This window comes from Echinococcus granulosus (assembly GCF_000524195.1).
Source record: "Echinococcus granulosus chromosome Unknown EG_S00004, whole genome shotgun sequence".
Classification (NCBI taxonomy): Eukaryota; Metazoa; Platyhelminthes; class Cestoda; order Cyclophyllidea; family Taeniidae; genus Echinococcus; species Echinococcus granulosus.
The window spans coordinates 1,771,765-1,785,284 of NW_020170384.1; the positions used below are offsets into that span (position 1 = coordinate 1,771,765).

Consider the following 13,520-nt stretch of genomic DNA (forward strand, 5'->3'; position numbering starts at 1 on the left):
CTCTCCGGAAGATGGAATTTCTCTTGAGAAATGTGCGCCTTTTTACTGTTCTACTGAACCTTCGAGTCGTAAAAAGTGACAGCATTTTCAACTCCCTCAATTAAATCCGGACTGGCTAGAAGTGAGGAATTTGGCATTGCATTACATCCAACTATATTTTCTCACCATTTTATGGGCATGAATAAAATGATTTATATACTTGTTCCCACTTATTGACAGGTTGACCGTGTGAGATGATTCCAAAATGTGGAAGTGATGAGGGTAGGAACTGTTCCTGTCATAAATATTGATAGTAAATACATTTCTTGATACAAGTCGCCCCCAAAAAATGCACCTTAGAGATTAAAATAACCTCTTCATTTCCAAATAATACAAGAATACTTAAGGTAACAACCCGGCATTTTAATGAACATCCTTGTCAAGCACTACCTTGGAGAAGACCCTCATGAAAGGGCTAACTTCAGCCCCGCCGAGACTGCTTCATACAAGTGATGACCACTGAATCCACAAAACTGTTTAGTCACTACGCCGCGATGGAACATTCCAACGAAATTTTCGTGATGGGCGCTCACCTTTCCGTTTTGCCACCATTCCTATATCCTTACGTCTTTATTACCAGAATTGTTAGATTTGAAAGAAAATTAACCCCCCGCTACCTAACTTTTTAGTGCTATTTTCAAGAGGCTTTACGTTTTAACTCCCTCAATAAAATAGTAGGACTGCGAGGCACCCACCAGATGAAAACGAATCCGATTAATCCAGGCGGGACTTCTGGAGAAATGAGTTGATATAATAGACCATTGTTATCTCTTCCAAAAGACCTTTCTTTTAAATGAAGAGCTAGTAATGAAAAGCGGGGGAGAAGAATGATCATTGTTTTTGTGAGGCATCACAATGACTAATTTTTGTCAACGCTGGAATTCCTGTGTTTCCACCGGGTCAAACGAGACCACGTGCCACCGTGGTTACCACTCTCCCCGGATTCTTTGCGCCTCAGTGAACCGCCTCTTGGCAGAGTCCAGGTTTTGTGAGATCCTGGAATCAAAATTGTCATTGTAAAGCACTGATGACTGAGGAGGGTATCTCTGGCAAGTGGTTTCAACAACATAAACTATGTCTTAAATGGTCATCCTCACATGAATTTTAACCCTATCACTTAGCCGCATGAATTATTCGACCGCAAAGTTAAGATAGCATTTGCAAGTTAAACGAATAGCTACGGGTTCATGTGACGTCGGAACGTTGCGATTGCCTACTGGCCACACCTCTGTCACCTCCTTCCTTTCGGTATGCACATTTTTTATAAATATCAGCTAGTATGAACTATATTTGGTCGAGGTGCAGCGCCGCCCAACATCAACTCCACCGCACATGGACAGAACCTTGATTGCCCATAAAGTTGGTGTAGCTGCCGCCGATTGCCGCCTCCCCTACCACCCACCCACTCACTCTATCGTCCCATCACATTCCCGTCGGATCCAGTGGGGAAATTAAAAATGTTCCACCGGCTACACTGCACACTGACGGTGCCATTAAGTCCAGTGCGACGCTATTTCTGATCACATTGCGTTACTAGGGTATTTTATCGCCTGATTTCAAGGGTGACTGCAACCATCAGGAGGCCTATCTACACTGACACACGGTGGGGGGTTAAGCAGTGTGCGGCAAAATTCAAGTTGGGTATTTACCGCTATCACGGGAAGAAGGAGGAGGCTGACTCAGATCGCTTGAGTTCCTCGATACATTATTGTTTGAATAGCCTAACGCTAAAATGAAAAAAAGAAGAAGAAGCAATAAGTAAATAGGCTATTCGAGACGTTTTTTAAATGCTTGGACAAGAATGTAAGCAACACTTTTCCTCTAATGTTTACTTTACCGTAGGTTGTATAGTTACTCCAAGATAATTATATTATTTATACCACTATAAAGGCAAATAATTAAATCAGGGGAAGAAATAATAGGATTAGGAGCGGAACAATGCGTTGCCCTTATCGGCTGGGGAAAAAAATTAGAGAAAGTGCATTTCTAATTTGGTGTCCGAGTTACCATCCGTAATGTAACAGCATTCACCGCCTCCGATTTTGAAAAGACTTTAAGTATTTTCTTATGGAGATTCCGTCTTCTAATGTTTTGCTGGGGCTACCAAATACAAAGAATTGGAACCCCCCATAAACAATAAATCATTGTTGACATTTCAGGAGGCAAAAAGATAACCAGAAAGTCAATTAACACATTTGCTCTCGGTGTCACTTTTATGAGCTCTAACTTTCCTAACTCAGCTCGATGTCATAAATACGTGACTTGTGTTTTTTATCAATTTTCAAAGCGGGTTTCAAAATGCTTGAAGCTAACACAATAAAATGGGTGTAGATGGCTTCTTGGTGGAGAAAAATTACATTTCTTAGGTATCATACAGAAGATGAATGTGTCAGAAAAGTTAACGACAACTAGTGGAAGCGAAGCGTACGCTGTTTGCGAATGCATTTCGATGTCGATTACACTTGTCTTTTCATATCACAATCACTCTTTCCGAGGCATTGCTTAAAATTCAGAATTCTAATTGAACATTTAATTGCTGTGGACTTAATAAGCCCTAGGGCTTTCAATATTGGTATGTCATTTTTTGTTCCTCATGAATAAACTTCAACTCTGCCTAATATGATAGACTAGAAATGGAAAAGACCTATTCACTCTGCATCCACATGTTTTCGATGTCTGGACTTATGATTATAGGAGTAAGGCCTACAAGGTAGTCACTAGTGAATATTCTCCAGCAAGAATCCAGTGGAAGTAATTTCCAGGACTTACAGGATGCAGACCTTAGGCAATCGTACCACCGATTGTAATTGTCCAGCGTGTTGGCAGCCAGAAGGATCTCCGTGCCATCTTCCAGTTTCATCTGCATGACGTGGGCGTGGGTTTTGCTTGTCTTGGGTAGACAGTGTGAAACTACAGCGCCTTGTACATTGAAGACAGCCAGTGGGGCGGTTCCAATTGTAGGGGCTAGAAAACAAGGAACAGATTGAATATTCAGATAGATTTACTTAATGTTTGAGTGTCAGTTTATATGTAATCAAGTACTTCAATTGCTCCTTAAAAGTGACGCAAGTTAAGGAAATTGTTGATGAAATTCCAGGGTCTTAAAACACCCCCCAATCAGGTGAGGCATCAAAGTGACTATGACTGAGGTGCTATTTGCCTGATAGAACAAAGAGTTTGGTTATCTTCCAATGAATTTTATTTGCACTAGAACAACAATAGACTGACAGTCACATGGATTTGGTGAAAAGAATGAGTCAAAAAATAATAAAGTGATGAGCATTTAGCTGGTTCAATTCTTGTTGACCTCAAGAAATTGAAAATTTGTAATATATTCTTCAAAAAAGAGTGAATTTCTTTCAAAATAGACACACCGAGTGATGACTTTGGGTAAATGGCTTAAACAAACTCTTGGATGTAAAAACTAGAAGCTCTGTGTTATCCTGATAGAATGAATTATTTACTCTACTCCATAAAGAACAGATAAGAGCAGATAATATCTTACCATCTGGCATGTACTGCAACTCAGAGTAATTAATGCTTTTATCTACCTCTTCTGAGAGCACATTCAGTGAATTCTTAAACGACCTCGTGCGAGACTAATGAACGTAATGTCACCCAATTTGTCAAAGTCACCGGCAATCCTATTTATTAAGCACTCAATACACTCACTACTAGATTTCACAGCCCTTAAAATGGTCTTCATTTAAATTCTTTTTACTTAAAAGTACGGTAAATGCGATTCTCTTCAGCAGAATACATGTCACATATTTGTGACCCAGAGTCTTGAAAGAAAAACAAGGCATCAGATATGGGTGGAGTTCCCAATAATCGTATCGAAATTGAGTACCAAGGACTAGAGACAGCTATTTGTTTAATATGAAACAATTTTTATTACGGGATAAGATAGTGGGGCTTGATTACGAAGAATTATATCAATGACACCCAGACATTTCAATAGCTGGTTTCTACCTAGAAAGCAGAAATTGTATTTTTTAAAAATAAATTCTCATTCCTACTTATGCTGATGAACTCCAATAATATAATGTGTAAATTAGTATACAAACGCAAATAATCGTAGGTATTAACGTGGAGCAAACATTCTAGGAAGTGGCTCTGCTCATTGTTGGCTTAGCAACCATTAATTCTGATGGCCAATTCATTTCGGTCACCTAGAGTGGCCACCACCGATGCGCAAACGCACAAAACAGCATCCAGCTCATGTTCATTGCTCACGGGAATCATACCTCCTTCATTCTCATAAAAGCTTAATCGACTGCCCTCCAGAACAGCCCAATTATAGCCAGCCGTTTGTTCATGAGGCAACCACTTTTTGGTGATACCGCGGTAAGATTTAGGCGCGGCAACAATTTTTCGCGCTAGAGACCCCGTCAAACTGGCTTTCGGTGAGTTCTCGCCTTGCCTAAGAGACACAGAAGGTGGCCTATTTGCGGAAGCGGCTCCGGAGTGGTCGGAGGTGAGATTTAACTTCATCTCGTTCACCGGGGTGGAGGATAGATCGCCGGGCGACCAGATGTCGCTTTCGCGAAATGCTGTGCTGTTGGGCGCTTTCGGAGGCAGATCGGTGGCTCTTTCGCGCGTCTGAAGGAGAAGCGAATAGGTTAGCTCAAATGCAACATGATGTGAGGTATTCTCCGTAATTTCGACCCGCCCAACTGACAGGCGCGCTGGATAAATTATACTTTTGCCTAGAAAGCCATAACTTAGAAATACACGGTAGTCGATTCTAGTCTTACATGCGTCGAACGTCTACGTCAAGAAAGGATAGCCAGTGTTTAAAACCGTTCTACCTGAGTAAAACAGGGTCATTCGGGCCGTTTTATTAATAAGATACAACTAGGATCTCGTCCCATTTTTTCACTCTTGATTGAATCCACAGTAAATGTTGAAAGCGATAAGTGCGCAGTTAAAAATAGGGAATCCCCAAGGGCTCATGCAAGACCGAAAAAACTGTGGCAGAGTTTTAATCTGCAAACTTTGGTTTACCACCTGAAAACTCGCTGCTGCTCTAAAAATTCCTGTTACAACATAATACAAGCATAAAGCCATTACCCGACGAATTTATCATGTTTTACCATTGGAAGTCCGCGTGACAAATGAAAAACAAACATATTTCATAAGTTAACTGCTAATCTGAGCAGGCTTCAGCAGATTTATCCTCTTGGTAAAGGAGAAGATGACTACAAGATCAGTCTCGTCCAAAGGTGATATAAAACGCCCACCCAGGTCACATTTTGAATGGACTTATAAGCCATCCCAGTTTTCCATAGCAATATCATTTTGACACTGGGTGCATCACTAAGCAACTCGACTGGAATTCGGAACTATGGTCATAAGGAATGGACTTTAAAGTATATTACTTCTTAAATTTCCATAGTCACATTGAATGTGACTTAATGCAGTCTGAGAAACGAGTTTGCATCAGAAACCACCCAAAATTGCCAAAGCAGCAGATGTCAAAGAGAGTTTTGACCGAATGAGAAGCAGGCTTTGCTTGCGCCCCGAGGAGGCTGAAACACCTTTTTTTGTTAATAGATTGAAACTATAGGAGTTTAATAATATTCGTCAGGGTTACAATAAAATCTCGCATTCTTACACAATTCATAACAAGGCAGTTCTCCTCATGACCTATTCCCCGCCTTATACTACACCCTTCACAAAGGCATTAATTACGGTCTAGTTCAAGCTACTACGGCCAGTTATCTGGCTACACAACAATAGCCGCAGCTCGTGGGGTAATTTTAGCGTCCCTCCTCGCCCCCCTTTGAAAGCATAAATCGTAAGAAAATCACAGCTGCGTATTTTCTCACGTACTGATTTACTGAATCAAGTGAAATATAGTTAGGATATCTTACAACGCAAACACAAGAGATGACGGTTCATCGCCCTTCAGCTATGCCACTCGATTTATGCTTTACCGAGTATAAGGCTTTAGTGAGGCATCAATCCACCCTAACACACTTACGACCAGCACCTGAAGGTCTTAAAGTAGGGAAGGGTGGAAGATAAAAAAGTGTGGGATGTCACTATAAGCTTATTTGGCTGCTCTCTCTTTGATATTACCACAACCTGATTTTTCTTGTTTATTTTTTCCTGGTCAAGAAACACATCAAAATTCCAACAGTACAAAAGGCTTGAAAATTACAAAATAAGAACAGGACGAATTGTAATTTATGATTTTTAGCCCTAAAAATTGGACAATGTAAGCCAAACTTGTCAATTAGCAGACACAAATGTTTTAAAGCGTTTTACAATCGTGGCAGGTATCTATCAAAAAAGGCGTGACTGCGGTGTCGAAATCGTCCCAATGGCAATATATGGAGAAGTGATATTTTTGTCGCTCTCGGGTAGCAGGGATTCCGGATGTTCGAATGCATTGCAGAACGCATCCGTGATTTACAGACTACCTTTACAATTCATACCTGATCAAATTTTACCTAAGACTTACTTTAAGTAAGATCACAATGCAATCGCATAATGGCTGACCTTGGATAGTCAGCCGCATTAGTAGCTCGGTTGGAGTCAAAATCAGCATCTTCCATTAAGCAGTAGATGCTTTTATATCATGCCCATAAGAAATCTTCCAAACTGTTTAAAACAAACGAAGGGCGGAGGGCATAGCCCCAACTTAGAGGCTTCGAGGAAAACTTGAGAAAGTAAGGTAGCTTTCCTCAGAAAATGAGGCATGTCACTTTTGAGAGAGCGAAAATGACCATTCAACTCAAAAATGAATGGAAATACTTTAACCATGGGGCCTTTTTTATGCCAGGAATTTAATTTGAACCAAAATATTTTAGATTGAGAAATATGATTTCTTTGCTAATTTTAACTAGACGAGTCGTCTGCTGCCATAAATTGCGCTTCTGAATGGTTTTTGATCTCGCTAACACCCACTTCTCTAAAAAACATTACAATATTTTATTCAACACTAAATAAAATTATCTCACCGCAAATGACGGTTTGGCTGACAAGACAGTATCATTTATAAAGTAATGGATCAAAATAAGGGAATTTAGTCATGGAGATCGTGCCTGCCAAACAAAATCATGGTAAAGAAAACCTCCTTTGTCAGTGGAGAATCCGTAATTCCGATTCCGATATCAAACGCTTACGTTCAAATGGAACCGGTAAATGGTATTTGTGTAAAAACACCGACGTCTTTTGACACTGAAACACACGCTGCACATCAACCACGGAAGGATGAAATTGAATGCGTCTCTAATCATATTTCTAGCTATTCAGTTTAAATCTTGGAAGAGTCTGTCACACGCAACCAGTAAACTATCAGTTTTTATACAAAATCAAATCAAGCATCGCCTGAACTTTCAGAACAACTTTTGTAAAGAAAACTGAAGCAACTACTCCGATCTATGGCAATATTTCATCCCTCATTATCAGAAGGTGGAGTTACTAACTCTATACCTCTTGTTTCACAACAAAGATTTGGATTTACCGCGAAGTCGGGGAATGATGCAAGTAAAACACGCAAATTTATCTGCTGTTTGTCATTCTGGGTACAAAGGCGGATGATGAATTGCAAAAGTAGGTTTCATCCGTACTTATAATTAAACCTTCATTTAGCATTCAGGCAGGAACTACAATTCGAGCTCTATATTGAATAGTCAAAGATTTAGTTGCGATGTTTTTTGGCAGAAATCGAAAGAAAATCTGCCAAATATTTTCACTAACGTCATTACTACTACCGGTACATAAATAAGCCCTATCGAAGGTCTCGGTAGTTTGATGAAGGCAGCCAACTTACGCTAGCTGCGGAGCGACTGTTATAATCGGCCTGTACTGAACTCTTTGCATCAAGCACCAATGGCGGTGGTTTTGAAATGACTCTGGTTGGAACAGGTGAAAGGGAGGATGATATGGAGACTACTCGTTCCATCTTGGGTGTTTCGGTAGTTGAAGGAGCTGGAGAGTCCAAGGTTTCGTTTCCTCTCCTCTTCGAGAAGATTTTTGAACCCCAGCGCTGTGGGGTCCCGACCCGTGGTTCTGGACTAGTGATGGTGGGCGTGACGGCGGAAGCAGAAGAGGCGATAGACTCATTTGTGGACTGCCTGAATAAATTTATTAGCTTAGAGTTGCTCTTCTGACTGGGCGATCGAAGGAGCGGACTGCGGTGTTCCCTTGGCGGCATCGTTGGCTTTATATCCACTACTCTGGAAACAGGCAGGCTGTCAATATCGCTGGAATCGCTGCCCCTACGCACAAAGTGCGCGTTTGTCATGCCAAAGGAGTCATTTTGACTTGAGGCTGGAGGAATTACTGGCATGGGAGGCGCGGCGTGTTGCACACTTTGCTCGACATTTGCTTCTATTGGAGCAAGACTGCCGAAGATGGCTTGAAGATGTTCCTGATTCACTTGCTCAGCTGGGTTTACCGTGGATGTCGGGTGTTTCGAGCTAGAACTGTAGAATGTAGGTTAAGTCTCCGATAAATGGCTCGTTGGCATTTGCTTGAGACTTTTTATCCTGTCCTAAGGTATGGCTTTGGCTTTGCTTCTATTTCTTTGAGTAAATAAATTACGCTAGCGAATTAACCGTCTACCCTAGTGTACTAAGAAGTTAAGCGGAAATGAAACTGGTAAAGGTAATGCCTGCTGTAGATGCTTAAGTGGAATGCTAAAGGGGAAAGAGCAAAATAACATCTCGTAGAAGAAAATGCAGCACAAAAAGACGTCTAACAGTTGTTCTCTAATTGCCTGCTTTTCTATTTAATGATGTCTTGGCACCTCGATTTAGATGTCCTAACGCAATAAATTCCCTCATGTATTGGTAATAAATGACAAGAGACTTGGCTCAAAGACGCCGGCATCGAATTTCACCGTAATTAAGTCATCCTTGGTCATCATAAATTGCGGGAAGTTCTAGGAGCTTTGTCAGAAATAGCTGAGAGATCGGTTAATCATAATGTTTGTGGTCAATTTATTTCAAACAGTGATTAGTTCCACAAAATTCTCCTGGATCCACATATGGAAACAGTACTGCTGACATCTATGCTGATTGCTGCTGTGGCGCGTACCTTGTTTGGATGGCCACACAAAATGTCATCTGGTCCGATGATCATAATTGGACCAAACAGACTAATTAGGCACAAATACGGAGATTTGTGACAGTAAAATACTACATTGGGATTAAGTTGGGTGGCATGATAGTCGTCTTCGAATAATATCGCGATGGTAGGTCTAATGAACTCCTAATACGCTTAACAATACCGAACTAATCAGCTAACTTCGAGTGAAGTCAACGTTTAAGATGTCTGCGAGTCCTCAACCCACCATCGGTGGTCTTACACGCAGTCATTTCGTTCATGCACGAAGTAAGATTGCAAATCATGCGGTTAAAGTTTAAGTAGATTGGTCAGTACACGTTCCGTGAGCCACCGGGCGCGTGACAGGAACAACGTGACAAACTGACAAACGCGATGCCTACGGCACTAAACCTGCAACTGCGATGCATCAATGTATATCTTAACTGTGTATTTAACCATGAGAGCTTCTAATTCTACCATGTGCTTTGCGTGCCGATAGTTTTCCAACACTTGCACAATCAGTTCCAGGTTCACATGATTCATAACATCTTCGGGGGCGTCTTTTATCTGCTGTGAATAAATAAACCTCCAGAGACCCACTACAGAATGGACATTAAAACTGTTTCAATATTATAGATGGTGCTGATATAGGCCGTACCGATTACGATTGAGCTTGGATGTCTCGCGTCGCTGAATTTCAGCAATGCGCGCATTGGAGAAGGGTTGATCACCAACTCTGCTGCCCTCATTGCGTTTAGTCATGAATTTGAGAAACTCGAATTTGAGTGTTTCCACCTGAGTCTGCCGTTTAATCGCATCAAAGCGCTGTTTTGCATCCTCAACCGCCTTCTCAATGTCCGCATGATTGGCAATTGCTTGATCAACATTTATAGCCGAGGTGTCTCCCGTAATGATGTTGGTTGTACGCTCCAGGCGTTGCTCCTGCTCGTCCAACCACGCGTCCAGTTCCGCCATCTCCTCATAGAGTTTCTAGAAGCGGAGATAAGAAGACGTATATTAACGATTGACTAGACAATGCCACAATAAAACGATAATTATTTAAACACGCACTTAACTAATACAGAGTCTTCAGTTTCCGCAGGTTTTATCACCACCTTAGACGCACGATCATTCCTACTGCCTCTATCGGAATGAATCAGATCGCCACAACATATGCTACTCATATTTATGGTTGATTTCTTAGGTCTAATGCCAAGGTCGTACTAAACCGCTTTCTTACTTTCGGATAAGCCATCATATGTCCATCCGTTTTAAAAATCATGATCATTTCCTCTAAGAGCCACCTAATTTATCACTCCTCAAATTATCGTCATATCACTTCCTGCACGAAGGTTTTAACTTAGCTCGTCAAAAAAATCCCGCAGATCCGGATAAGATAGTGTCATAAGCAATAATTTGGCGGTGGGAAAAGATTTAGGCTAATTTTTTTAGGTCACATAAAGTAATACCAAAAACTGAGAGATATTTAAGGGCAGGAATGGAAATTACGTGCCCTCATTACTTCCGAGGTTTAATTTAATATTAGATGTTCTCGATGCCAGTTATTTACCAAATCTTAGAATAGCTACTTCCTGCTATGTCCAGAGCATATTTTGAAGGGAGGTGGAGACAAATTCAAGCAACAGCAGTAAGCATTTTGAAAGCAGTCGGCTAAGCTATCCTTAATTCTTACTAAAGAGCGCCATTTGTGTATCTTTAAAGTGGTAATTAGGGACCTATCAGCACTCCAGAGTTCCAACACATCCTTGAAGAGGTAACAGGGGATAAAAATGGAGACGGCGGATGGAGGTTGGATTCCTACCGTGCTATTTTTAGCCCCAGTACCACAACAGACGATCCCAAATGAATTGTTGGGTAAGTAGAGCATCAAGACAAGTCCGGTTCTGATAAAATCAACATTTGTCGGAAAAGAGAGACGTTGACTGCCATATCTTCATCTAAGGGAAATAGGGAAGACTCACAAATACCACCTAATTTTTGTGTTCGGGCGTATTCCACCTCCAAAAATAAACCCATAGATTAACTGGGATGATTCTCGAGAACTCTAGCAGGAGATTAAAGAAATTTTGTTAAATAGGGATTATCTTTCGATTTTTACATAGCCCAGCCGAGCGACACAACCTTCCACTCGATAACACATTATGCCTTTATCCTGCCTCATTCACTAAAACTACTTCAGCATTCTGCATAAATATTTCTGTCTTAGGCATTGATTTTCGGAACGGCCCTCTCTTCGACTGGTTTGTTTTGTCAACATATGCGTTGTCGTTTGAATCCCATTTCACGGATGAATGATCCAACCTATAACTAACTGAGCTTTGCCTAACAACTTTCCCCTGCCCTCGTCTGTTTACGCGATCTAGGACAAAGGACGGGATGGGAGATTTAAAACTACATCTGGAAGAGCATGGTATTGACGAACCACTTCCATAACACGAAGTGCACGCCAACAGTAGGCAAACAAGAGAGTGATTCAAACATCCCACCCCATCAATTATGTCACGTGGATCATGCATGCCAATGCATCTGCCTTCATGGCTTCTATGGGACTCCAGTTTCCTTCTTTACTAGCCCTTCGAAAGAATCACTGTGTCACGGGACAAAACGTAAATATATTGTAAATTGCAAATAAAACGATTTCCAAGCTGGCTTGCAGTGCGTTCAAATAAACTTTACAGGTGGAATGGTCCCATATTTAAGAGACTGATTTGACACTTAAAGCAATTCGAATTGTATTAAGATCATTGCAAAATTTTCATGCTCACTTTGCAGAGATTTTATAAAAAGTCAAAGGGAAAAATACCGTACTCTGAGATCCAGGTTCTTTTCGTAGAGACTGTTTCTTGAACCCCACAAGGACTGCATTTGAGACCACGCGGTTTCCAGTTTCTCTGTCGACTTTTGAATGACTATCTTTGAGGAAGGAATAGAGTTGGAAAGGTCCTGTCCTGCTCTAAAGAAAATGAGGAAGTGAAACAGGAAATAGGTTGCATTACTGCACCAAGGCAATATAAACATAGGTTACAAAAAACGAACAAATAAGTGAAAGAACTCGGGTAAGGCTATCTTCCCACCTGTTTCGTCAATTTATGTACCAAGATCGGTCAGACAAAACTAAAAGGTTTCCCAAACTCCTCAGTAGGCACCATAAACTCCTTTACTTTAAATGAAATCAGAAGAACTTGTTTTTATTTTACGTATTTACTCCCTTTCACTAACACTGTTTTCGAGCAAGTCCTACAGTCAAAAATGGGGTTTTATGTTTCTTCCATGAACAAGGTTGGTCGTGTTCTTCTATTGTATCTATCTAAAATAATATCCCTTTTCATACAAAACCTTGAAAAGTTGAAAAGCCTCCAGAGTTCATGCGCCAACTTTGAAAGGTTGTATTCCCTGGCGGCAGTCTCCCCGCTTGCGACACATAGTGGAGACGGTATGCGTGACGCAAACATGGAAATAAAGCGCCTACCGAAAGGTAGCAGTGGCAGTGCAATTGGAAGACTTAAAGCAGTGTCCCCCTTTTTGACGTTCCATTCAACAAAAAGGGAGGAACGAATTTACTCGGATCGATTCGTCCCTTGCTCATGGGCAGATAATTGCAACTGATGTCTAAGGACAAGGCATTGAAGAGCTTCATAAATAGAGTCCAATGGTAATTGGCTTGCGGTTAGGGATAATGAGCCATACAAAGTAAAGCCAAGTAGGCACTGAGCAGTAGTGGTTGATAATAATAATGTTTCCTTTCGTCAGTTGAGTGGACAGGGAACATTTTCCTGCAAAATTATCCCCTATATTGTTGCATTCAAAAGTAGGTCATTCCGATCAAGGCGCGCTCTGGAAATGAAACATACTAACATTTAACTTCCTCTTCCCCATTAAAGTTGTGAGAAACAAAAACCAGACAAATTTAGACCGCATTTGCCGTTCGAAAACTCAAATACTAGAGTGTGAAGAAGTAGCAACAGCGCCATTGACCACTTGAAATCCAAGAGATAAATGGAATTGGCAGACTGTTTCGTCATCTAGAAACATTTTCACGTGTTTATAAGGTGGTACTAATATCCAGTCTGTTTTAACTGATTATGAATCTGATTTTAACTGAAAAAAAAATAAATACAAACAGGTTGTCCGCTGCAATACGTTTATTGTTTGTTTAAATCTTGGTTTTGGTAAGGGGCCACGTAGGGGCTCCGCTACCACATCCGCAGGGCTGCTTGGCCTCCAGCTCTTCTGTATGTAGAAAATACATATTCTCTCCGAGTACTGTGGCTTCATTTGTCTTCAGGGAACTCTCGGAGTATCTCACCTACTGGTATGTGCTTCACTTATGCAAACTTTAGATAATGAGAAACTGCATTCTTTAAGTGGCTTATGAAACATACACCCGGTCTATTTGAAAC

At 41.0% G+C, this 13,520-nt stretch overlaps 1 protein-coding gene across 1 annotated transcript in view; it reads right to left on the reverse strand. All coding sequences in view use genetic code 11, as the record gives it.

Moving 5' to 3' along the window:
• Positions 1–898: 898 nt before the first annotated feature.
• EGR_01169 (Spectrin beta chain) overlaps positions 899–13,520 on the reverse strand; it is a gene marked incomplete at both ends in the record, with an annotated part of 44,452 nt that continues 31,830 nt past the window's right edge. The window contains 7 exons of the mRNA XM_024490418.1: positions 899–1,035; positions 1,689–1,766; positions 2,809–3,003; positions 4,287–4,641; positions 7,823–8,477; positions 9,758–10,089; positions 11,929–12,073. Coding sequence (XP_024355237.1) covers positions 899–1,035; positions 1,689–1,766; positions 2,809–3,003; positions 4,287–4,641; positions 7,823–8,477; positions 9,758–10,089; positions 11,929–12,073 — 1,897 coding nt within the window. The remainder of the gene's footprint in view (positions 1,036–1,688; positions 1,767–2,808; positions 3,004–4,286; positions 4,642–7,822; positions 8,478–9,757; positions 10,090–11,928; positions 12,074–13,520) is intronic.